Below are 26,545 nucleotides of genomic sequence, written 5' to 3' on the forward strand. Positions count from 1 at the left end.
ATCCGAAACATCAGCTTTCCTGCTCCTCTGATGCTGCTTGGCCTGCTGTGTTCATCCAGCTCTACACCTTGTTATCTCAGATTCTCCAGCATTGGCAGTTCCCACTATCTCTGAAACAATTGAACAATGGATACTTCCAATGGAATTGTTAGTGGGAAGGAAGTTAAAATGAATGGACCAGTCTTAGAATACAACCTCAGGCCAAATAAAGGCTCTCAAAACCATGATAGGATCAAATAGCAAGAGAAATAGTATACAACACAAAGCAGCAGAGGTTTTACAACTCATGACTTGGAGCAAAGACTTTGTCAACCTTAAAATCAGAACAGGAGGTCTTGTTTGAGGATAGGAAATCAGCAGTCATAGTCAGAAAAACAGATTAACCAAAATCTTATATTGTCAGAACTTCTGAAGGGATACTCAGGAGGAACAGGAAAGTTTTGATCATAGTCGGACTGAGAAGAAAGACCAAGCATTATAGAATGTAGGCAGCCATCTTATATTTTATCAGATGTACATGGTGTCACAACAATTCCAGGTACGGGGTACAACACCATCACCCAAGTGTTGAACTGAAGTGAACGGAAATAATTCAAATTGGGTCTCCTTTGAGATATGGACTTTGAGGTGTTGGGGGTTGGGTGTTGGGATTTGTTGTTGATGATAATAGTGAAGATGGTAACAATGATGATGCTAATGTTAACAGAGACTGATAAGCAAGTAAAAGTAAACTACTGGACTAAGGACCAAGTAGAGAGAAACTCTTGGGGCAGTGGGACGTGGGAATTTGCAATATAATGAGATTCATGTAAAATGTGAAGATGTGACTGATGACATGGCTCTAATATCAATAGGAAAGAAGACAGTAGGCTATAATAAGCATGAGGTGAGATAGAGACGTCTTAGACATTACACTAGTGAGATGTGTTTGATCACCTGCAACATACAGATGTAAAGAAAGGAATGTTACAGTATATCAGGAGTGGGAAAGCCTTACTTAGAGATGGGAGCAAACAGTCTCAGGGACAATGTATGTGCAGATAGCCATAATATAGAGATACACAATTGGCATCTCAATGTGTAATTCAATGCTTGGGTTCAAGACAAAACAATGTTGACATGGAGACAAGACAAATTAAAAAACACTGATACACCGATGCTGCCCTAATTATAAGTCTGACGATGTGAAAATACCGAGTTAGAATGAAAATATACATCCACCAAATATACTTATGCATTATAAGCCTTTCAAAATGTCTAAGGGAAAAGCTAATCATTCCTGGAATTATTTAATTACACAGAAGGCTAAATGCTCCTTTGAGATTTAAAACAGCACAGCTCCTCGTCTGTTAGGTCTATCCTGGATCAAAATGGCATAACCGTGACATTTCCACATTCCTGGTTTCTGTCAAGGCAGGCTTTTCAGGTCTGTCCACCTCAAACGTACTGAAGACTAAGTTCTTCCAATCTGGGACATAGTTCTAATCCCTCAGAGCCATTGATCTTCCTCAATCGCAAATCCACAATAGGTGTGGCGCCATTAGTGTATTGGCTACTGTGACTTCATGTTTGGATGCCAGTCTGAGGTGGTTTGTTATTAAACAATTTCTTTAGCAAAAACATAACATCAGCCTTAAATCATTAGTTTCTCTCCCCTCCTATTTGGCAAGTTCTAAGTTTACTTGCAAGGTATTTACTTCCTCTGTTATTCACAGGTTGGTGCTTGGCTTCATGTGCTGTACTGTATTCTTGTCCATGTGGCTCAGTAACACCTCTACCACTGCTATGGTCATGCCGATTGCAGAAGCTGTGCTGCAACAGCTCATCAACACCAGCCTGGAATCTGATGTCGAATTAACTGTAATCACAGACACTGACAGCATAGAAGATGCCTACACTAGTTCTGACTCCCATAAATGTGGTGTGTATTAATTATCTATTATGAGCTTAATTGATAATAACTCACATTGATCACATGTTCAATGAATGTTCTGTCTCCCAACAAAATCTTGTTTCCTTCTATATTTTCTCCTCCTTACTTTTTGGTGGAGGGGATTAAATTATTTACATTGCACATACCTATTTGAAACACAAAAATACTTTGGCAATCCAGTAGGATGCCCTGGTTATAGGCTAATTGTTATTATTAATATGGCCATAACTATCACATTAAGGTCAATTTGGGCAAGTTAATTTCAACCCCATTTTCCTCCTTCCTTTCTTGAAAGCACTTGGGATAGAGCTCAAAGTGAACCTTCCGTGCAATAATTCTTCATGGATATTGATCATATAGTTGAGTGTCTTTGAGCATTTTGACTTTGACCAAATCGAATTTACATCTATCAACTCAGAAGTTTGCTACCTGGGGTGAGTGAATCGTGATCAGGCGGGGATAACTTGGCTGACTTGTTCCCTTTTCTTTCAGGTGTATTGATGTTATTGGCAGCAGCTCAGCTATAATCTCGGCTTACATAAATACAGACCAGGAATCAAATTTGACCTGGTTTAGTGCTACCATGCACAGTACCTTTAACTCAAAGTTGTTGAATCAGCCTTTTATTTTTGTCAAAGAAGATTGCTTTATTATGTGAGAGTTTCATTATCTGTCTCTTATTGCTTCCAGAAGATGAGAATGAGAAGAAACAGCTGGAACTAATCTATCTTAAAGAAAAGTAAGATTTATTATTTGCATGCAATCCAAAAAATATAGAATAGACTCCAGGAATGGTGCAGGTAAAGTGAGCTGGCTTAGAACGGCTTCTCTTGACCGTTTCCATTTATTTGTTCAGTTGATTTGACTATTAATTTAAATTAAGTTATTAAATATCTAGAATTGGCAATACTATGAATTCGTTCTTGGAGAAAATAAAATTAATCCTGGAATCTGTGAGTACTCAGTATAAATCCATTAATAAATGGTGCTGCTCACTTCCCAGTTTAAAATGAAAGGTTAACTCTTGAGGATGTTCTGATCATATCAACAGATTCTGAAGACAGAAGCAACAACATAGACCTGGTTTGTAGATAGAATGTACATAGTATAATGTCAATAAAGAATTGCTTTGAAAAATCCTCAGACTATCCACATCTCAACATTCTGTGAGATATCTCAACGGTAAACCAGTGATAAACCTTGTCACAAAGGATCAATCTTCTGAGTTAAGCAGGGTAGTACTCTTGATTTGCATTCTCATTTAGATCATCCAAAAGAAAAAGAATCACACTTTTGGCAATAATCAAAAACCTTCAGGTGTCTTCATGGTAGCAGGTGTCACGGGTCATTTCGGAAAGACAGACTGGATTTTATGGATTGTGGGGAAACCTACTGGAGTATCTGGAGTTATAAGTGATATTCATGAGGTGTAAATGGCTAGAGGGATAAGTTATGGTTTATGGGAATACAGAGGGATAAAGTGGAGTATATAAACATGAGGAATGATGCAGTAGAATACAGGCACATACACAGGCTTTACTAACTGTACACAAGAAATTTGAAGTGTTTGATATATTACATGGCATATGCTTTTCTTTCCTAACCATTGCTTGATTGGCTAATACTGGGTGCAGAGTACCCCTTGTCCCATTACCCCCTGACTGAATATAATCTCCACCACCAAATCCCAAATATTTCTAGGGTACCCATATCTATACACACATGGAACAAAGATCATAGTTCAGTGGTGGTACCAAGAAACTGTTTACATTGACTAGTATTGATATGAAATGAAGACCTGAAAGCATGAGATGTAGAATTGACTCAGTCACAAGAAATATGATTCACATTAGTATCCCTCAGCTGGGAGTTGAATCGTGAAGTGACATGTCCTATTCCTGTTCATATATTCATGTTATCTTTGAAATTAATATGTATCAGCTCTGTGCAATTCACACCCTTCCAATCTAAACAAGTGCCCTAGGCATATATACTGTATGACTAATCCAATTTTCTCAAGCAAATCAGTTGTGGAACAGGCAAAATGATTTCTTCTGTGCATTCATGCTCAGTCAGAAAATGTGCAATATATTGGAAGAATTATTGACTGAATTACCTGTAACTCAAAGCAATTCTTTATTTGCAGTTATGATCAGCAAAGTAGAGCTGAATGAGATCTCCATTGTCTCATTCGTCAGAAGTCATGAATCATGATTAGATGTTCTTTTGAGCTGGATATTGAGTGTCCTTCAGCCCACGTGAATCTGAAGGAAACAGAAATGGTTTGCTGGAATTATTTAAGCTTTATTTTATTTTCCTAGTGCAGCAAAGAAGAACCAACTTGACCAGAAAATGCTGACTGAACCAGAGGGGCAGGTTTGTAACATTATCTGATTTATAACATTATCACAGATCTTGTTTGGTTGCCGGCTGGATTCTGTTTCTTCCTGTTTTATGGCCCTGCTGTTTTCTTGCAGAAGTCTGATAATGATGTTTTATGGCTGTTTCATTACATGTGATGGTGGGACTGGATTAGCAGATAATTTCTGTTGTGTGTTCCCCATGCTATGGCTCTCACTTAAACATTTCTGTGGCCAGTAGTGGCTTGATGTACCCTGTACTGTTTTAAAGGGCAAAGTGAATCAGATATAAGGCAATTAGATATTTATATGCACTCATGAAATTTTGTTACAAGTTTTCTTATACAAACTGTCATGATCCCAACTGATGTTACTACCATTAGCTAATGATGGGATTTAAAGCTGGTCTCAGTATCGATGCCATGAAACTTTTGTCGATTGTTGTAAAAACCCAACTGGTTCACTAGCATCCTCCAATGAAGATTATCAGCGTTCCTTAACTGGTCTAATTTGTATGTGATTCCAGACTCACAGCAATAGGGTTAATATTTAGCTGACCTCTGAGAAGTCTCAGGAAGCCGCTCAGTTAAAGGAGAATTCAGGATGCTCAACAAACGATGGCTTTACTTCTGATGACAACATCCCACGAAAGAATAAAAAAGAAACTCTGTGGTAATGATCAGATAATGACAAGCATAAGGTAGTGATCATACTAAGTAAAACATAGTGATGTTCAAGTAATTGTCTGAAAATGAGGGAACATCACAATTAGTTACAGATGTGATAATGAACTAGGGAGATGTCACAATGAAAAAGGCCCTCACTCACAGTGAAGTTTGAATATGTATTGGCCTGATTTGTAGACAAAGTCAAACTAGATGGAGAGGAATTGAATATAATGAAGCAGCTAAGGAACTATAGGACTACAAATATCTTTACCATATATTTTACATTGGAAGATAAATATGGGAAACATATTCAATGAGTTGTATGGAATTGGCTAAAATAAGTCGAATATAATCAGCATGTTGAAAACTTTGACACTGCAGAGCAGTAAATAAAGCAAACAGAATTCTAGGCCAGTTTTAACTGATAAGGAGCGGGGTAGGGGGTGGTGGCTTCAGATTTTGGTGCAGACGGAGGCATTAAGTCCCCCAAAATACTAGCGTTTAAGAAAAATACATGATCCTGCTCGCTTCTGATTTAACTGACCCACACTTGGAAAAATGTGAGAAATCCTGGCGGTGGTGTAGGGTTCTAATTTAGAAATGTAAACAGCCAATGATGTCAATTTTAAAGCAGCATCCTGGCTTTGAAAGCTGGTGACAACTTGACCAAGCTTGGTGAATCTCAGCAGTGTCAGCAAACATAGGGAGACTTATTGTTCTAAAGTATTGACAAGCTGGAAAGATGTTAAGGGTTGTGTATGATCTGGCAATAGGACAAGGATTTGTGACAGTGCTGGCTGTTCAAATAAGGATATGAGGACGTTCTTAGAGAGAGAGGAATGAGTGGAACTGTATGGTGTGTTGACCTGAGCAGAACTGTGTAGCAAAACACTGATGAAGTCAGAGTTTGTGGATTGACACAAGCAGTATGCCACTCATCTTTCCTGCCCCTCTGAAGATTTAGATCCTTTTGAGGTGCTGTCTGCATGTTGGAGGGATCCACACTCCTGCTGATTACTTCCTGAACCACTTCTATCCTTACCTGTTTAGATTGAGAGACTGGTCTCTCCTGTCAAGGGGAAATAAATATTCATTGTGCATTCTCACCCCCTCCAGCCGGGCTTTCAGGGAAGAGGCCGAAAACGAGTGGGTACCCTTGCCAGGTTATGTTTCCATTCTGAAGTCTCTGGAACCTATGCAGAATGTAACCAAACTGACCCCTATCCCGGACCCTTTAAGTAGAAATCAACTATTGACATTGTCATTGCATGATGGGTTCATGTATGGGTCATCATTATATCTGCGCCATTATTGCTTCAGAAACATGGAAACAGTATGTCAAAGCCATTTCAGAGTTAAAGAGCCACAGCAAAGCTCATTCAGCGTTAAATTCAGCCCCGATCTGCTGTAAATTATTCTGCGAGTAGGTCTGTAAGATTAAAGTTCAGGTCAATATCCTGAGCTCATCATTTTTTAACTGCCTATTGTGCTTAACCCACACCCTCAATAGTATATTCATCAGCCATTAGCCCCCAGAGAGGAAAACATCTTCAGTCTTGGACACGGCGCAGAGAAGGGTCACAGGATTAGTTTGTTGGAGAAGCTATAAGTGGAGCCTTGCACCTCCAATACATAACATTTCTTGCTTTTTGAACCGGTGAAAATGGTCACAAATAAACAAACTAGAAAGCTATTGATTTTTTTTATCAGCTGTTTGTATGACCTGGTGACCCCATCAACCGTATAATCTTAAAACTCCCAATTATTCAGACTCAAACACTTCAATAGATCCAAAAGGTCGAGGCCTTGGTTTGATATAATATTTGTTCAACATCTACCCCTAACAACTGATACTGTTTATTGAGTAAACATCCACTGAAGCTGTGATCCAACTGAACCTGTGAAGAAGGATGATGGAAGAAGAGAAACTTGTCAACGGCAGTTTTAAAATTGCTGAGTGAATGGGGTTGAATTGGGTCAATCCTGCACCAGATTTAGCTCACTGCAGCCTACATTTTATGATGGTATATAAGATTTATTGTTCAATGCTTTACAAGTCAATGTAGCTAGAAGACACAAGAATAGAATGCGAACCTGGTTGAATTTGGAATAGAGAGGCATAGAAGGAGGAACTGATATGCAGACATTGTGACACAGTTTCCACGTATGATACACATTGTCTGATGATAGTTATTATTGCCCATACTTTATTTTAACACTGGCTGAGAATGTGTCATTTTGTTGCTTTAGTCTGATTGAAAGATTCAGATATATTTTGAAATGGACAGTGCTACTGGCCAAAGCTGCATTTGCTGCCAATGCAACAGCAGGGTTGGCACTCAACGCACATATAGTTCCAGTGTCTGTGACGTCACTACTTACCACCAGAAACTTGCAAAAACAAGATGTGGGAGAACATTGTGACATGTTCACTCTAGAAAACTGCATCAATAAACAAATTGAGGCAAACCCAATCCACTCATACTCACTAGTCTTTAAAAAGTGTAAACCTATAGTTTGTGCTGAAAGTATAGGAATTACAAAATTTAGTTGCAACAGCTGAGATGTAACTTGTATCATTTACACACCAAGACCAACAAGGGGTGGCAAACAAAACAACAAGTAAACAGAAAGGGGAGCAGAGAATAGGATGGCAAGGGGATTGGAGAATAGTGTAGCAAGGGAGACCAGAAAGGTGTGATGAGGGAAGAAGAGATGTGATGGTAAGAGGAGTCAGGAACATGATGGTAAGGGGAACAGAGGACAAGGTTGTGAACCTGGCAGCGAGAGACACAGCAACAGCAAATGCCCGACTTCCAGTCCCAGTGCAATGAGGACACAGAATGATGATGTCAATTGCACCAACTTCCTGATCCAGTACAATAACATAAGGCACAGTTCTCCGATTGTGATCTGCAGGGAAACAGTGTGGAAAAAGTGCCAGCGTACGCTTTCGTTTTTGCCTTGTCAGGATTTATGCCAGAAACGGTAGACTGAGAAGGAAATGATGCATATACTTAAATATCAGTGAAACAAGGTTTTACTCAGGCTTACAAAACAGCCATGTGTGAAGCAAATGCACTTAGTTTATAGTATCAGATGATCAAGGTTAAAGTACAGCTTTAAAGGAACCATTGTCATCAGAATAGGTTTGCTTGAGTTTTGTCTCTAGTTAACTATTTTGTTTAAAGGGTGCTGACTCAAGATTTAATCTTTTGAGGAAATGGATCAGGATTAGCATTGCAATTAATCAGAATTCCTGTCTCACTAAATTTCAGTTAGTGAATAAGGATTGGAGGAAAATTCAGCCTTGAGTTTCATCTGGATATTTTTGGACTGTGGAGATTTTGTGAGCAAGTTTAATCTTTCCTCACCACAAAATTTATGTTCGTTCAACCTTGTACTTCAAAAATGGTGACTGGGTGGATTATTTCTCAATGCCCTGTGACATCCGTAGCCTTCCACTGCCCATCTGACATTACCTAAACCAGCAACAAGCAGGAGTGAACAGGAAACCTTTCTGATCTGTTTGGATCACACTGTTTTGTGCTTTTCTACTGAGTCAATGGCAATCATTTTATCACACACACACAAATGTGTTGATTATAACCAACATATTGAATGGCACAGTTCTTTGCTTTTCATTCCCTTGCTCCATTGCTAGTGTGGGATTAAGTGCATAGCCCTTAGTGTATTACTACCAAAATCTGAAACTGATCTCAGCCAAAGTAGCAGGCACAATATTACAATTGATCAACTGTGCTGTGTCAGGAAGAAGAACATTATCCAGGCTTCCCATTATCATCACATAGTAGCATCCAATGACCTCCAGTGAAATACTCTATACCTATTGGATAAGGAGTAGGTGATCGCATGCATAAGTGGAGCAGTTTGCAGGCATACATGGATAATGGCTAAATAAAAACCAGAAGAACTGTGGATGCTGTAAATCAGAAACAAGCACAGAAATTGCTGAAAAAGCTCAGCAGCTTGGCAGCATCTGTTAATGTTTCAGGTCTGGTCACCCTTCTTCAGAACAGAGGAAGAAGTGTCACCGGACCCGAAATGTTTACTCTGATTTCTCTTTCACAGATGCTGCCAGACCTGCTGAGCTTCTCCAGCAATTTCTGTGTTTGTTATGGATACTGGCTACTTAGAAAAATGTGCTGTAGACTCCCATCACCTTCAGAACTGAATACAAGAAAGTTAACAGCATTTTTAAGAGACAAAGGGAGAAAATTGGGAAGAATATATTAAAATGATCACCTGCCTTATGTTGAGTGTCTCCCATTGACTTTGGCAGATACCCTGAAGCAGATTAGCCAACCTAACCTTTCAGGGTGAGCACAGAAGCCAGATGGACCAGCTGTACCAAAGAGAGGGAAAGAAAACTGCAGAGATTTCATTCCCTCAAATGAAGATGTTAACTTTTGTTTGACTAATTGCACTGTTAATAATTGGTTTGTTTGGTGAATACTAAATTGTGATGGGCAGGATATTCATGTGGGTGATTGGTTAGTTTAAAGTTTCACAGATATTTTCATGTTGTTTTTCCTCGATTTTCTACAGAACCAGATTAATCCCATTAAGGAATACAGCAGTAAATACAAAACCAAGCATGACCACATGATCTGCAAGTGTTTGTCACTGAGCATCACTTATGCTGCCACAATTGGAGGCCTCATGACCATCACTGGAACCTCAACCAACCTCATCTTTGCTGAACAATTCAACAAGTAAGGTCATCTTTTCTTAAGCTGTGGATCTGCTTCTCAATATGTCAGATTGGTACAAGAATAAACTGTTCCTCCAGAGCTAATTAAAAGGATGCTATTTTGCTTAAGGTGCGAAAAATAATGAAGACTCCAACTATCAATAGCATAAGTTATAAATACAGGTTGAAGTTGTTGTACATGTCTCATTTGGGCAAGTGATGTTTATGTAATCCAATGATGTTTTCATAACAATAAATGAAAGACTGAGCAGGCTCAAAAAGCTGAGTCTATTCCTCATCCTAATTTATATGTTTGTATGTTCATATGCCAAAAAAATGATCCAGGCAAATTACTCCCTGTGGTGAAAGAGTCAAATGCCAGGAGCCTCAGGATAAATGTTAGGAGGGTAGGAATAAGAAGGAAAGTCAGGTGGAATAACTTGATTGTTGTAAGTGCACTCAGTGCCTTGCTATGCTTAGGTTGGTGGTGAGATTAGTGCTGATCTGCCTGTTATCATTTAGTGCCAACCTCTTACTCTTACCTGATATCTGCTTGGTTTTATCTAACAGTCGCTACCCAGAATCACGATCTATCAACTTTGGAACATGGTTCGTATTTAGTTTTCCCATTGCCATCATCATGTTGGTATTGACATGGATCTGGATGCATTGGCTTTTCCTGGGATGCAAGTAAGTAAAGAAGCTGAAAAACCAAAGCAGTGGCCTCTTGCATTAGCACTAGGCAACTCTTCATGTTGGAGTTGATTTCCTGAGTTCTTGAGCACAGCCAGCTGCTCACCATTGTTTCAAGAAGTTCACTGATGTTCTATTTAGAAAGGACAAAAAAGTCGTATCCTCCCCAGACAGAAAGAAGAGCTATTTAGTTCTCTGGACTTTTATGTTCCCATTGGTGCAAGGAGCAAATCACAGATCACAAATAGTACTTAAAACACCCCTGTTCCTAATCCACTCAGGTTTATGAATTTAAAAGGCTCACAATGCAATGTCAAACATCCTATCCTGCATTTCAATGCCATATTACCAAGGATGTGCATTGATACTTTCATCATGCAATAATTGATAATTAGTGGCTGGTTGTTCCCCTGCAGTCTTAACTAATGACCACAGGATGGGACAATGGCTCCTGCAAGAAGTGTTTTGGAGCAGACTATAGGACTTCTCAAGTTCCATTCTATGTATCCAGATAAATCTGATACTGGCAATGCCAACGATAACCCTCAAGTCAGTGCTGCCATTCCTCCGACGCTTTGCATGAATATTCTTCCAACATCAGCAGTGCTAAACCTATGAGTATTAGTATTATTACATGGCATTGCAAATGCATAATAGCATTCATGTTTGTGGGCAGTCCTCACATTCCATCACTAACCTGCCAATGCAAGTCAGAAATCAACCCAAATGTACAAATTTATGATTTTCACCAGACGCACATATCAAAATTTGTGAGAGTGTGAGATTGTTTTTCTCTGAATTGGGAGGAGTTCAACACTGGAAGGATGTATTTTAAAAGTCTCCTCTCCTGCTGGGGTTTCTTGCCTGCTTGGGGCATGCATTGAAAATCACTGTGTGCACAGCCAACTTTTCGTAATAACTCAAAAATAGTGGGTAGGATGAGGCCAATTTATTGATTTGAATTCCTGCTGGGTTAATCCCTAGAAATGCAAACTCAGAAAGCTACATCGCACTTTGCAGAATCAAACATGTTTCAAGTGAACTTATTTATACCGAAGACAAATGAGACAGTATCACAAAAATAACATAATTACTATAAAACAATCTCTTATCTGCAATTGACAGAAGAAGAGAAGATATATTTTATTTCAGAAGCAAGGTCATAATATGAGAGAGTCATCATTAAATGAAATTCAGCAAAATGAGTTTTGTTATCTCAGCTAGCCATCTTAGATATGGTGTGAATTACAAATATGTTAAATATAATAGGTTTAGTATTTAATTTTCCTATTATGCCTTAGCAATGAGGAAGATTGCCCTGTATCATCATATATCAAACATTACAGAGTTTGCCTATAATCTTCTGCCAATTGAAAAACAGCCAATTCCTTGGATAGGCATCTGCTCTTGAGAAGATTCATCATTGCGAATGCTTACTTGGAAAACTTGGGCTATAGCATACAATCCAAGGAGATAATTTTGATTCCATTCATTTGTCTACTTTTTAAAATTACTCAAGGTCTCCGGACAAATTCTAACTCATGAATAACTGTTTCAATGTAATTTTGTAACGCCACTAGCTTCCTTATTCTACACAAAAAGGCTCTACATAAATTGGCAATGGAACTCAACCAGTCAAAACAAAGCGGTTGAATACATTCAGAGATAGTAAGAACTGCCGATGCTGGAGTCAGAGGTAACACAGTGAAGAGCTGGAGGAGCAGAACGGGCCAGGCAGCATTAGAGGAGCAGGAAAGTTGACATTTCGGGTCAGGACCCTTGGGTCATCTTTCCTGCTCTTCTGATGCTGGCCTGCTGTTTTCCTCTAGCTCCACACTGTGTTATCTTGGATGAATACATTGTCTTATGACATCACTTGTATAATTTTTCATTACAGTTTTAAGGAAACGTGTTCTCTTAGCAAGAAGAGGAAGACAAAACGCGAGGAAATGTCTGAAAGGAGAATTCAAGAAGAATATGAAAAATTGGGGCCATTCAGGTATACAATGCAATTTGTTTCTGTTAGGAAAGATAGAGGCTATTTCATAAACAAATTTCATACCAGTGAACTGAATATAATTCTCTTTTACTTTTTTGATATCTCAGCTATCCAGAAATGGTGACTGGAATTTTTTTTGTGTTGATGACATTATTATGGTTTACCCGGGAGCCAGGATTTGTCCCTGGATGGACATCACTCTTTGAGAGGTAAATCTAAAATTCCATAATACCCAGTTACCCTGTTATCCACGGGCCTGCACTTCATTATCAACACAATGACCCATCTCCAAATCCCACTGAAACACTGACCCATTTCCCAATCCCACTGGAACACTTACCCACCTACCAATCCCACTAGGACACTGACCCACCTCCCAATCCCACTGGAATACTGATCCACCTCCTAATCCCACTGGAACACTGACCCAAATCCCTACCCCACTGAAACACTCATCGACTTCCCAATCCATTTGTAACATTGACCCTCCTTCCAATAGCACTGGAACACTAATCCACTTCCAAATCCCACTGGAATACTGATCCATCATGTTTGGCAATTTTATGAGAGTTCTTTGAGAATGGAATGAACAACGTGGCTTGAGGGGAACTGACAGATGTAGTGTATTTGCATTTTCAAAAGATAGTTAGTTAAAAGCCACATAAAAGATTTCCATACGATTAAGACTTGTGGTGTTAATGGTTAAATGGTAGCACAGAGTGAAGTGGCTAACTAGCAGAAAACAGAGATTGAAGATCAATGGATTACTTCCAGGTTGGCAAACTGTAACAAATAGGATGCCACAGGTATCAGTGATAGAGCCTCAACTACTTACAATTTATTTCAATGGCTTTGATGGAGGGACCAATTATGTTGTAGCCAAATATGCTAACAGCACATAGATAGGTAGGACAGGACAGGATTCAGAAAGTCTGCAAAGGGATATAGATAGAGTAAGTGAATGTGTCAAGGAAATGGCACATGGAGTATAAAGTGCGAAATGTGAGGTTGAAATCTTGATAGGAAGAGTAGAAAATCTAAATTATGGCCTGGATTTTCCATTGATGAAACTGTTGTTATTCTAGTGTAGGTGGAAGTTACTCATGAAGACCCTGAGGAATCCCACTGTAACAGACTCTGAAGGAACTGCATGGAAATTGAAGATTCTGTTGGCCAATTCTGCTTTGTCTGAAACATAGAACATAGAGCATAGAACTGTACAGCACAGGAACGGGCCCTTCAGCCCATGATGTTGTGCCAAACATGACGCCAAATGAAACTAATCCCTTTTGCCTGCCATTGGTCCATATCCCTCCATTCCTTGCATATTCATGTGCTTATCTAAAAATCCCTTAAATGTCCCTATTGTAACTTGTGAATGTTTCTTTTGAAGCGAAGAATTTGGAGAGCTCCAGAGAAACAAATTAAAATAGTTATTCAGGGAAAGTTAGGTTATTAAATCCATAACCTAACTCCTGAGAAACTAAAAGCAAACCCTATATTTAGTTTGCATCCAAATACATCTTCCTCAGACCATTTACACCCTCCCCCACCCTGGGACCTGACCTCCCCACTTCGCTGCCTCTGTGCCTGACCCCCGAACCCCTTTCCCTCTCCCTGCCAACTGCCACGCTAACCCCTTTGTCCACACCAGATGCACCTTCCCCATTCCATTCTATTGGACCCAACTGCTCTAACTCGTACTGGAGGTGAACTTCACATTTTACCAGAACTTCCCCCTACCCCTGGAACGGAACTGAACAGAACACCCTGTCACTCGATGCTACAAAGCCCCAGCCACTATTTTTAGACATGACCTGACTCCCTGTGGCTAAATATAACCCATATATTCAAGTCTGTATTAGACAGATGTTTGATCTACAAAGGAGGCAAGGATTATAGGGTAAGGTAGGAAAGTTGGAGATATGGCCTCAGTCAGATTGGCTGTGATCTTATTCAATTGCAGAACAGATCTGGGGGGTTGAATGTCCTATTCCTGCTTCTACTTCTAATGTTCTTATTTTATCCCAGTCCCACTTCAACTAATCCGATTCTTCACCAACGTTTCATGTGTCTTATCTTAAGTAAGTTAAAACTTAATAGCTTATCAAATTTTATTGGTTATGGGAAAGCCATTCTTTGGACTGGCCATGATTTACATGAAATCTGTGAAATGTTCGTGACTAGGTGCCCCCTAATAATTTATTCATTTCTGTGACTTTCAGAAAAGGCTATAGGACAGATGCCACTGTTTCCATCTTCCTGGGGTTTCTTCTCTTCTTGATTCCTGCTAAGAAACCATCTTTCCCCTGTTATGGCAAAATGAATGGCGGTGAGTTATGATGGGCTGAGCAGCTGGCTTCTTTTCGTCCAAACAGATTTTTCTCTCCTTCATAGTCTAAGGATATGAAGGTCCATCATTAATATAATCATCTGTATCCTCGTTAAGATCAGATAACTCAGCACAGATTGAAGATTGAAGGGGAGGATCTTTTGAATCTCAAATGTTGCTTGTAATTATTGAGCCATTAAGTACCCTAAGTCCCAGTTCTTGAATCTGTCTCTCTGATAATTAGGTGGAGGAGTTCAGCATTTGCTGTTATCAATAATAGGAAGAGGAGCATCACTCAAAAACCTCTTACCATTTTCTAGCCTGTCCCTCCATTTAAGATAAAAAGGTTGACATTGCAGCAAGGTAGCTGATATTCTTACTAGATCTTGTGTTCAGAGGCTAAAGAATGTAATTTGAGCCATAGGCTTGTGAGGATGATGCTCTTCACCAGTTGAGAATAGTGATACTAGAAGACAGTAGTATTAGTCAGGGAGTGGGCACATCAGCAAATTAGATCTGTTGTTTGGCTCTTTTGGTCTAGAGAAAACCTTATTTGCAGCAGCCACTTAAATCTGGCAGCATGAACAGCTATGAGTTGTTAATGCTTTACCCAAAGGAGTGATAATATATCTTGCAGGAATGAACACATCCTTCTATAACCTATTTGTTCGAGCATTGAGCAGAGTTTTATTGCAAATCAGCAGGTGATTCAGCCATCACTGCTCATTTCCCGCTGCTTTTCCATGATTTATGTGTACAGTGGCACAGTTATTTTACAAAACTAGCAAATGATTTAAAAAAAATCAGGTAACTGAGCAAACTGAGGGTGTGGGTGTGTTTAATATTAGTCAGTGTCAGAGTCAGATATGCAAGTCCTTTTAAGGCTGTGACAGAGAGATAATTTGGAGATATTTCAAACCAACTATATAGAAATGTATTGACACACCTCTGGACTAGGTGGGACTTGAATCATATCGCCTGGGACACTACCACTGTGCTACAGTAATCCCAACACTGAGGAAGATCAGCTCCAGAATTGACTGAAGGCAAGTGAGACACATTGCCTTATTATTTGTGGTGCAATGGTAGTGCCTCTGCCTCTGAGCAAAGAGGCCCAGGTTCAAAACCCAGCTGCTCCAGAAATGTATAACAACATCTCTGAACAGATTGACTAGGAAATACAAAGACAAATGTGTTTTCAGGGATCTTGTGGCAAATTGGTATCGTCCTAGTGGAACTTTATTAGCACATTGGTGGTGTATGTACTTTAGAACCAGGTTCAAATCCCACCTGTTCCAGAGGTGTGACATATTATCTCTGAATAGATTAATTAGAAATATCCAATAAGATGAGTTCTACCACATCACCGAAATGCTCCCTATATTCTTCTGCATGGCGTGGGGTGGAGGGTGGGGGGTGGTTCCTGTATGGGCTGCTTCTTTTTTGCCTTTATCCCCCCACCTGGGCATAGCTTGGAATTTTGTTTTACTGTTGGGCAGCCGGCATCCTCAGTGGAATGGAATGACCTGGGTGCTGTATGCATCAGTCCCATGTAATCCCAAATTGCTGTGGCACATGGATTCCCAGCCCACCTGTTTATTTTGTGATGTTGCGGATCATGTGTAAGTTGGTGGTGGACGATTGCCTTCCATGTTTAGTTATTTAAAAAGCTTTCTGTTGCTCTTTTGGTTCATGTCAGCCCCGTGTTCCAGATCATCCACAACACTCTTGATGCTTTTAAAGAGAGGTGGAAACCTTGGGGCTTGGAAAGCACTATTTCCCCCTCTAACTCCATTTTTAATTTAGTCCCCTCCTTCTCTCCCTCCCCTCCTTTGACCCTTGTTATTTTACACCATCGCTGGCATGGAGGGCTTGATAATTGTTGTTTTAATTTATAACACAGATGAGTTGGTCATGGTACAAAAAATGCCTAGAGGTGTGTAATGGCATTTCTGAACAGAAAATAAAAATGAGTTCTACTACAGGTGATTAGATGGTGGTTTTAAAAAAAAATAGGTTCTACACTGCCACAGTGGGTAGAACTTGTTAATTGTTACAGTTTAGTTGTTTTAATTAGGTAATTTGGAGGAAAAAATTAATTTGGAAAAAGAAAGGTGAGTTCTTAATTTAATTAGGGATGTGGATGATTTGGTGGTTTAATTAAAAAAAAGATGAGTTCTTCCTGACTGCCTGCCCCTCCCTTGGTAAGCAGTGCTTGTTAATTGTTATTTGTTTAGTGGTTTAATTAAATGATTTGGTTTTGAGTCTTTTTCAGAATAAAAGAGCGGCGTTAAAGGGGGAAGAGGGAGAGCTGGAGTTGGTGGGATGTCAGTGAGTCTAGTACGAGTGATTCGGGGCCAGGTCTGTAGGGGTTAGACAGTGATTTTTCTGCTGTACATTTCCAGGATACCATTAAGGTTTGTATTGTCTGAAGTGTCTGATTCTAACTCAGAGTCAAAGTCTTTTGTGAAGGTCCTGACAACTGTGAATTACCCATCGGAAGTTCAAACCTCCTCAGCAGTTTCCACTGAGGTCAATGCATCTGGTAATTGGGGATCAGTGCTCATCAGCATTTGCAACCACCTTCAGTTGGAATGTCAAATGGGTGATTCACCTTAGCTCCTTCATTTTGTTTTGGTGCAGATGAGGAAAGTGCGAAAGACACAAAGAATCTGAATATCTCAAAGGACCCCAACCCACTGGCACCACTGATAAACTGGAAAGACTTTCAAAAGCACATGCCATGGGAGATTGTCATCCTTGTGGGAGGGGGCTATGCCTTGGCTGCAGGCTGCAAGGTAAAGTTAGTCAATGATTGGATTCAGAATATTCATGTGTTGTGTGTGTTATTAACTTTGACTTTTTGTTTACGGACAGGTACCATTCTCTAGAAAGATCTGAACCCCTTAACAGTTGCTTGATTACAGTAGTTCCTTCACATCATTGAAAATGTTCAAGTGATACAAAAGTTGTGTAGGTCACTTCACACTGATGAAACTAAAAGACATAACTGACTACCCTATTTAGAAAAAAAATGGACTGTCCTTACCCAGAAGGAAGAGAAAATGGGTTTGTCTCTTGATGGATTGACAGTACACTCTACTGGCTAAAGCGAGGGATTTAGAGAAATGACCTCTTAACCTCCAGTAGATTTGTCATTTCAACTGAAGAAGAATGTGTGGGGGAAATTAGTTTTCAGATCAGAACCCTCTCCCAGTAAAAATTACAAGCAACTGTATTGCACACATATTACTCGGGTGTTTGATACCATCATTGTGTTTTATCATTTCTTGAACAAAGGATTTTTAAATACAATCTGCAGTTTCCCTCTGTGTTCTTACATTTTAATTTTCTAACCAACCTATTTATGCATGCTACCACACATTCCTGAAGCAGATGAAACTTAAACCCAAGTGTCTAGGCTCAATAGCAGAGATACCACCACTACACCACAAGTGCCCCATGTACACACTTTATTGAATCTGTCTCTTTCTCTCCCCAGGTGTCTGGCTTATCTGATTGGATTGGGCGTCAGATGGAACCAATGAGTAACCTCCCTGCATGGGCTGTGACATTGATTGCTTGTCTTTTGGTGTCAGTTGTCACTGAATTTGCAAGTAATCCAGCTACCATCACAGTTTTCCTACCAATTCTTTCCACATTGGTAAGGAACCTTGTTCCTGACAGTGATAGAAGCAGGGACCATTTATGCTGTTGAAAAATTGTCAGCTTTTACTATGTGAAGGTTTCTCTAGTTACACTCTTTTCTGGACATAAAGACTGGAGGAGGTCATTGGCACTTTGAACCTATGCTGTTGTTCTGTTGGATTATGGCTCATCTACATCCATCTGACTTTTAGCAAGCCTAAAGGGAGAAATTCAGTTACAGTCCTAGACGAGTGCAGGAAGGAACTTAAACAATTAGAAGAGCAAAAAGGGGGTATAAAAAAGGACTTGCAAACAGGATTAGGGAGAATCATAAGATATTTTATAAATATATTAAAGGGAAGCAGTTAACCAGGGAAAGAATAGGGCCCATTAGAGACCAAGGGGCCAACCGGTGTGTGAACCTGCAGGATACTGGAAGGGTGTTGAATGGATACTTCTGTTCGGTCTTCAATCTGGAAAAGGAGAATCTAGGTACGGGATTTAAGAAAGGGGACTGTAAGGAGCTTGCAGTTTGATGTAGAAAATGGGGGAAGTATTGGAGGCTTTGTCAGGCTTAAAAACTGAGAAATCTCTGGCCCGGATGAACTGCACCCCAGGCTGGTGTGGGAGGCAAGGCAGGAAATTGCAGGGACTCTGACACAAATTTTTAATTCCTCTCTGCTCACGGGGGGAAGTACCTGAGGACTTTTAAGAAGGGTAGTAGAGATAAACCTGAAAATTACAAACTAGTGAGTCTCACATCAGTGGTAGGGAAACTACTGGAGGAAATTCTGAAGGAGCAAATTACTACCCATTTGGAAAGGTATGGGTTAATTTGGATAGTCAACATGACTTCCTCAGAGGGAGGTCATGCCTAACAAATTTGTTAGAACTTTTTGAAAATGTGATCAAGTGTGTGGATGAAGGAAGTTCAGTTGACATAGTTTATATGGATTTTAGCAAAACTTTTGACAAGGTCCCACATGGAGACTGATTGAGAAAGTTAAAAAACATTGAACTGAGGAAAACTTGGTGAGGTAGATCAGAAAATGGCCTAGTAATAGGATGAAAGGGTAGTGGTAGAAGGCTGTTTGAGTGACTGGAGGCTGATGACCATTGGCGCACCACAAGGATCAATACTGGGACCCTTATTGTTTGTTATATACATAAATGATATAGATGAAAATGCGGGGTTAATGTTAAGAAAATTTGCAGACGACATCAAGACTAGTACAGTGGCTAATAGTGAAGAAGATAGTTTTAGATTACAGGAAAATATAAATGAGTTTGTCAGATAGTATTTAACCCTGGTGACTGTGAGGTGATGCACTTTAGAAGAAGAAACAAGATGAGGGAGTATTTAATGAATGGCAGGACACTTGGTAGCTTAGAGGAACAGCAAGATTTTGGGGTAATTATTCATAGATCCCTGAAGTCAGCAGAGTATGTGAATACAATAGTTAAGAAGGCATATGGGACACTTGCTTTCATCAGTCATAGCATACAGTACAACAGTAAGGAAGTAATTCTGGAGTGTTGGTCAGGCCACAACTGGAGTACTGTGTATGATTCTGTTCACCTCACTACAGGAAAGATGTGATGTTGGGGGGATACAGAGGAAGTTCACTAGGATGTATCCTAGGATGGAGAAATTGAATAGAGAACAGTTGTTCCCCTTCGTTGAGAGGTCAGTCATGAGAGGGCATAGATTTAGGGTAAGAGGCAAGAGATTCAGAGGGGATTTGGGGAAGAAACGTTTTCACACAGAGGGTGGTGGGAATCTGGAGTGCAGTGTCTTAGAAGGTAGTGGAAACTGGAAAACTTACAACCTTCAAAAAAAGATATTTGGATGAACACTTCAAATGTTCTAACATTCAAGGATTTGGGACAAGTGCAGGAAATTGGGATTAGCGCAGTTTTAGTGGTAGCTATGTCAGTGTCGGCTTGATGGGCCGAAAGGCCTTTTCTGCGCTATATGAATCTATGAATCTACTTGATTCTGTAATTCATGACAGCTATTTGTAAAATGATCTCAGTTTTGATTTTTTTTTTAATTAACAAAAGCTCTATGAGGAGTGAGTTCCAAAGTTCCATGATGCTTTGTGTTGGGAAGTCCTTGAATGGAAAATGATAAGCAACGAAGTAAACTAATCAATGCCAGTATTGCCCTTTTAAATCTGAAACCTTATATCCCTGAATTTGATTTGGAAGTTCAGCCACATTCCTCTCACCTCAATTCAAGTGTACAAAATGCTATATTTCAACAGTGATTACCATTGAACATTCAGTCGAATTGTGTCAGACTATGAGACTGTTATGGATAATGGAGGCTAAGTCGGGAACCTTTCGCATTTGGGGTTCATGCACAATGAAGGAAGATTTTCTCTGTGTCAGGCTATAGTGAAATCATAAATCAGTTTGTTTCAAAGCATATTTTCTTTATCAGTACAGTAAGTACGTGGAAGCCTTTTGTCTTAATTTGCCATTGTAGAAGTTTCATTTGGCATTCAGCCTATACTGTATCTGCCTTAGAAATGCCTGAAGGAGTAGTATCATGGGAGATTTACCTTGCATTTAAATTCAGTTGTGTCATGCTTGTGAACATTTGATTGTTGTAAAATGTAGAAATCATTATATTCTCAGTGAGGACTCTTAAAAAAAATTAACAACTTAAAAAAGTAATTGTGGTTAATTTACATGGCCATCTAAATATCTATATGATGTTGCATAGGAACATTCTCAAAAGTGGATAATATATTATCAGGGTATAATTACAAATTTTCAGGGTGCTTTTGCCTGTCAAAAGCACTTTGCAACATATGTCTAAATGGCCTATAGACACAGGTAAACCTTAACTGGTTTTAGATTTAGCAGCAAGAATACCTAAGTATCAGTGTTAAAGTAGGGAATTTACCAGTGCAGAGTATCAAAAATCCTGATAAATTATCATGGCTAGGATGCCCTGCTGAAACAGAATCGGAGAGAATTATGGGCCTGGATATTTGCTCTGAAGGTGGGTAGTGAGAGTTGGGAAATCTGTTGGCTCACCCCCGCCACCTCAGGGGACTCGCCCAAATAGTATGATCTTCATTCTGGGGAGAGAGGGGAGGGTGTGTTTGTGGCTGCAGGATGGTGTTGGGACCGCTGCCCCTCCCACAAGTACAGATCGGAACTGGCCACATAGTTAACTGAGTGCTAAGCTGGTCTATTTAAAATACACGCCTTCCTTCTCTGGAACTTGGCCCCTGCATTTTTCTCATGTTTTAGTTCCTCTTTTCCCTCACCCCTTCATGACTGCAGAAATCCTGACAGTGAAGAAGTCTCTGACTCCATGAGAGATTTCCTGGTTTTCCACTTTTGGATACAATTCCCAAAGGCCCAACAATTGCATGTCAATGAGGTAGCGTTGCATTGTTATGAGCTTCTCACAGTCTGTACAAGGTATTTTCTCAGTTGTTCATATCCCTTGTGAAGTATACATTACTCTACACATAAACAGGAACTCATTGCTCAGGATACGTTACATTATGGTTAATATTTTCTCTCTGTTTTTTTCTGTTTTAGTCTGAAACTCTGCAGATTAATCCCTTGTACACATTGATACCAGCCACAATGTGTGTGTCCTTTGCTGTGATGCTGCCTGTTGGTAATCCACCGAATGCCATTGTCTTCAGCTATGGGCACTGCCAGATTCAGGACATGGTAAGGAATGTTGAGGGCTAAGTTTGACATGAGGGTGATCGATCTGCACATGTTGATTGGGGTTAGACCATTTGCTGAGGCCGGTTTTATCCAGTAATTTCAGCATCCAGTCCGTGTTGGTCATGCTGTTGACTAACTACCCACATTCACAGCTGGCCCATATCATGGATTTTCTTCACTGTATAAAGCTAGCCTCCACCTCTTGAACAGGAAATGCTTTGTGCTTATAGTAGGACCTGGAAATCATGCAGGAAGTGACTGAACTGTGAACCATTAAAGAATGACACAACATCAGAGAGAATGGGCAACAAAAGTTACAGGTACTGCATGGGATGTCCTGACAGAGGAGGTGAAAAGGAGAAGAGATGTCATGTATCTGTAAGGGATTGGAAGTGGTTGGAGAAGACAGTTGCTATAGTGAATAGCAGGAATCAAACACCGACTATGTGAATGTAATGCTGCAACCTGGTCAGTGAACTCATGGAAGTGATCAAGGTCAGTGAATGCATGTTCAAATGCTGTAGCCTCCCAATCATACTGCATATATCAATGGGTTTTTCACACTTAAACCACTCAAACATCAATCATCTCCATCAATTAAGAATATGTCTGACATTCATGTACTTCATCTCACTCACACACATTGAGCATTGCTGCACATGTCAGATCCACGTCCCTCATTTTTAACTCAATGTATGCAATTGAGCATGAACTCAGCAATATGTTGCATGCTTGGAGTACAAACTGGAGTAGTATATGATGGGCAGACAGCAGAGATTTCCTGGGAATGACCTCTGCCCTATCTTGTCTGCCTGCTAATTAAATGACCTTTATTTCTCTAGTCTCAGCAGCAAGACAGCTTTCCAACAGTAGTACTGAAGACTGGTGATCCAGAACTTGCTGCACCCTTACCCAAGTTGTTCCAGAGTAGTCACAACACTGCCATCTACTCAGCAATATGGAAAATTGCCCAAGTACGTTCTGTACGCAAAAAGCAGGACAAACCCAACCTGGTCAAGTACTGACCCACCAGGCTAATCTCAATCATCAGCAACGGATGGAAAGCAGCACTTTCTTAATAATACAATGTTCAATGATGCTCAGTTTGAGTTTTGCCAGGGCCATTCAGCTCCTGACTTCATTGCAACCTTGATTCAAGCCTGGACAAAATAACTGAATTCCAGAGGTGATGTGAGAGTGATGGTCCCTGACATCAAGATTCCATTTGACTGAGTGAGGCATGAATGCGCCCTAGCAAAACTGGAATCAATGGGTGTTGGGGGGAAAATCTGTCTGTTGGTTTGTATTGGACTTGGCACACAGGAAGATGGTTGTAGTTGCTGGAGGTCAGTCATCTCAGCTCCAGGATATCTCTACAGGAGTTCCTCTGGGTGTTGCCAGAGGCCCAATTTTCTTCAGCTGCTTCATCAATGACATTTCCTCCATCATAATGTCAGGAATGGGGATATTTGTCAATGATGGCACAAAGTTCAGCACCATTCGCAACTCCTCAGATAATGAAGTTCAAATGAAACAAGATCTGGACATTATCCAGCCTTGCGCTGACAAGTGGCAAATAACATTCATGCCACACAAATGTCTGGCAATGACCATCTACAATAAGTGACAATCTAACCACCACACCTCGACATTTAAAGGTATTACCATCACTGACTCTCCCACTATCAACATCCTGGGGGTATACATTGACCAGAAACTCAACTGGGGTTGCCACAAAAACAGAACTGCTCTTGTAGCCAGTCAGAGGGTAGGCATACTGCAGCAAGTAACTCACCACCTAATTCCCTGAAGCTTGTACACCATCTACAAGGCACAAGTCAGGAGTGTGATAGAATCCTCCCGACTTGGCTTGGTGGGTGCAGCTCCAACAACACTTAAAGCTTGACACCATCCACTCCATCCACCATTGATGCTTAGTAGCAGCAGTGTGTACTATCAACAAGATACACTGCAGAAATTCACCAATGTTCCTTAGACAGCACCTTCCAAACCCACAACCACATCCATCTAGAAGGATAAGGGCGGTAGATACGTGGGAACACCACCACTTGCAAGTTCCCCTCCAAGCCACTCACCATCCTGATTTGAAAATATATTGCCATTCCTTCTCTGTCAGTGGATCAAAATTCCTGGAATTCCCTCCTTAAGGGCATTGTTGGTCAAACTACAGCAATGTGGACTGCCCCAGTTTAACGAGGCAGCTCACCACCACCTTGTCAGGGGCAACTAGGGGCGGACAATAAATGCTGGCCAGCCTGGGATGTCCACGTCCCGTAAGTGATTAAATAATTAAAAAGAAACACATTCTAGGACCGATAGTCACTGCTGGTATTGAAAGTAGCTCCCAATGAAGAGGGGTCATACAGCAGAACACAGAGGCCACAAGACCTAGACTAGCAGGCTCCAGCATTTGCAGGCAGTGGAGGGAATGGGAGAACATCTTGAGGGCCTCCTTGAGCAAAGGGTGCCTGAACAGGGGCAGCTCAATACCTAGCCAGCTGAAAGCCTGCCAAGTTGCCATGTTGGCCTCAGCAACTGGTAGTGTTGGTAAAATGGCATTGGCAGTGAAAGATAGGCCTTAATTCGTCATTAATTGGTCATTCAAGGGCTATAATTTGCCCAAGGGCAAGTGGGCCACCTGACAACTCCCCTGCTGCAGGTAAAATACCAGCATCAATGGGTAGGCCAAATATACAGCACTACTGCGAAGGTGTCTGATTTAATGTACCCCTGTCTGTTAGTCTGATCCTGGCTGGGTTGGGGGAGAGGAGGGGTGTCCGCTGGGATAGGGGAAGACAGTTGCATATCAACCAACACTTTCCTTGCTATCATCAGTTCTGAGTAAGGGTCACTGGACCCTAAACGTTAAATCCCTTAATTTTATGCACCTCCATCAAATCCCCTCAGACTTCTTGTCTTTAAGGAAAACAAACCCAGCTTTTCTATGGTCGCATCCCTTCAGCCTTTTTATTAAATCTCTTTACAATGCTCTACAAAGCCTTCACATCCTGTGGTGCCCAGAATAGTCACAGAGGGGGTTAATCTTTTTATAATGGTCAGCAAAACCTTTTGACTTTTGTCCTTTCTGCCTCTATTTATAAAGACCATGAAAAGCTTAGGTTTCAGTATGAAACACGTAACAGTCACAACTTTATCAGACAATTACATATAACTTGGTTGATCATATTAAGGAACGAGTTCTACTTCTTTGAAAAATAATTTTCTCTGGGTCTACTTTTGATGTGTGAGGATTACACTTTGGTTTTCGGAGGCTCATGAAACATGGCCAACAACAATTTCTGTGACTCTATCATTGCAACTACTTACCTTTAGTTGGTTTTCTCCTACATTTGTTGCTGATGGGGTTTATTAGTGAGTGTTATCAGCAGCAAATGTGAGAGAGGAACAGCCTGTGATTAAAGGAGCAGCTCCTCACACATTCTGACGCAGTCTTTCTCTCTCATGTACAGGTTGACCTTGCTGTGATTAGATGATATTGAGAGAGGGGTGACCCTACCTGCGTTGGGGCCCTCCTGATGGCAAGGGCACCAGTGAATTCCACTGTATTCGTGCCCCTCTCCTGGGTCCTGCTTGTTTCTGATTGTAGAGATAAATCTCTTTCATTGAATCAGTGACCTCCCTTAAGCCATAATGAATAGCAAACCATTGGATGGTATAAATATTTTTAGCTACAACTTGGAAGGACTCAGGCACACACAAAGTTCACTATCAGAATATAGTCATTGCCCTCTTCCAAGGAGTGGTTGCGGCCACAGTAGGTAGCACATTTCAGCGGTGACATCCTTACTAAAGTGCAGACATTTCAGACATTGTTACTACTGAGGCTGAGATTGGAGCATTGACCCTGAATAGTCTAGGTTGGTATGGTCTTCTGTTGACAGCTCTTTGCCAATCTACCTTTTACTCCGTCTTTGAGCAGCTTGTGTTGTATTTTGTGAACCCTCTTCATTCTCCAACTCATATTATAAGAAATGCCTTCTAATGCATTCAGATCTGAGCAACTGGTTGTGCACAAGTGACTCAAAAAAATTTTAGCACGAGCCACACCATTCCCTATGCACCTTCACAATATAGAAAACATCAAGCAGACAGAAGAAATCACCAGCAACTAATCTGTAAGGAGTTGATGATCTCATTTAAGTTACATTGGTGAGGGGTCCTTGCTACTGTTGAACAGTTGCCAAGTTGTGTAACATTAGGAAAAAGCATTCACTAGAGTATTAGTCTTTAAAATGACATCAAATCAGTGCTGCATACCCTCACCAATGCTGAACCAAATCACTCCAAAAATGTCTATGTATAACACAAAGTTCATAAAGAGCACTCAGCATCCTTGGAAATTATCCCAACTTATCACCCATACTCCACAAACAGTGAAGAAGCACCAGGAAGATTGCGGAAGGAAAAAATCATAATCTTCCTTGATTTAAATGAACTGCAGTAAATTAATACAA

At 40.4% G+C, this 26,545-nt stretch overlaps 1 protein-coding gene across 3 annotated transcripts in view; it reads left to right on the forward strand.

Moving 5' to 3' along the window:
• Positions 1-26,545, forward strand: part of slc13a4 (solute carrier family 13 member 4) — a 101,257-nt gene that overhangs the window by 71,183 nt on the left and 3,529 nt on the right. For 2 of the 3 annotated variants that reach the window (XM_048608050.1, XM_048608048.1), the window contains exons 4-14: positions 1,716-1,921; positions 2,624-2,672; positions 4,255-4,309; positions 9,531-9,697; positions 10,246-10,365; positions 12,266-12,367; positions 12,475-12,576; positions 14,593-14,699; positions 17,343-17,497; positions 18,202-18,363; positions 21,912-22,049. In XM_048608050.1, coding sequence (XP_048464007.1) covers positions 1,716-1,921; positions 2,624-2,672; positions 4,255-4,309; positions 9,531-9,697; positions 10,246-10,365; positions 12,266-12,367; positions 12,475-12,576; positions 14,593-14,699; positions 17,343-17,497; positions 18,202-18,363; positions 21,912-22,049 — 1,363 coding nt within the window. The remainder of the gene's footprint in view (positions 1-1,715; positions 1,922-2,623; positions 2,673-4,254; positions 4,310-9,530; positions 9,698-10,245; positions 10,366-12,265; positions 12,368-12,474; positions 12,577-14,592; positions 14,700-17,342; positions 17,498-18,201; positions 18,364-21,911; positions 22,050-26,545) is intronic. The other variant, XM_048608049.1, reaches the window with a different exon arrangement.

Source organism: Rhincodon typus, chromosome 18 (genome assembly GCF_021869965.1).
Source record: "Rhincodon typus isolate 14 chromosome 18, sRhiTyp1.1, whole genome shotgun sequence".
Classification (NCBI taxonomy): Eukaryota; Metazoa; Chordata; class Chondrichthyes; order Orectolobiformes; family Rhincodontidae; genus Rhincodon; species Rhincodon typus.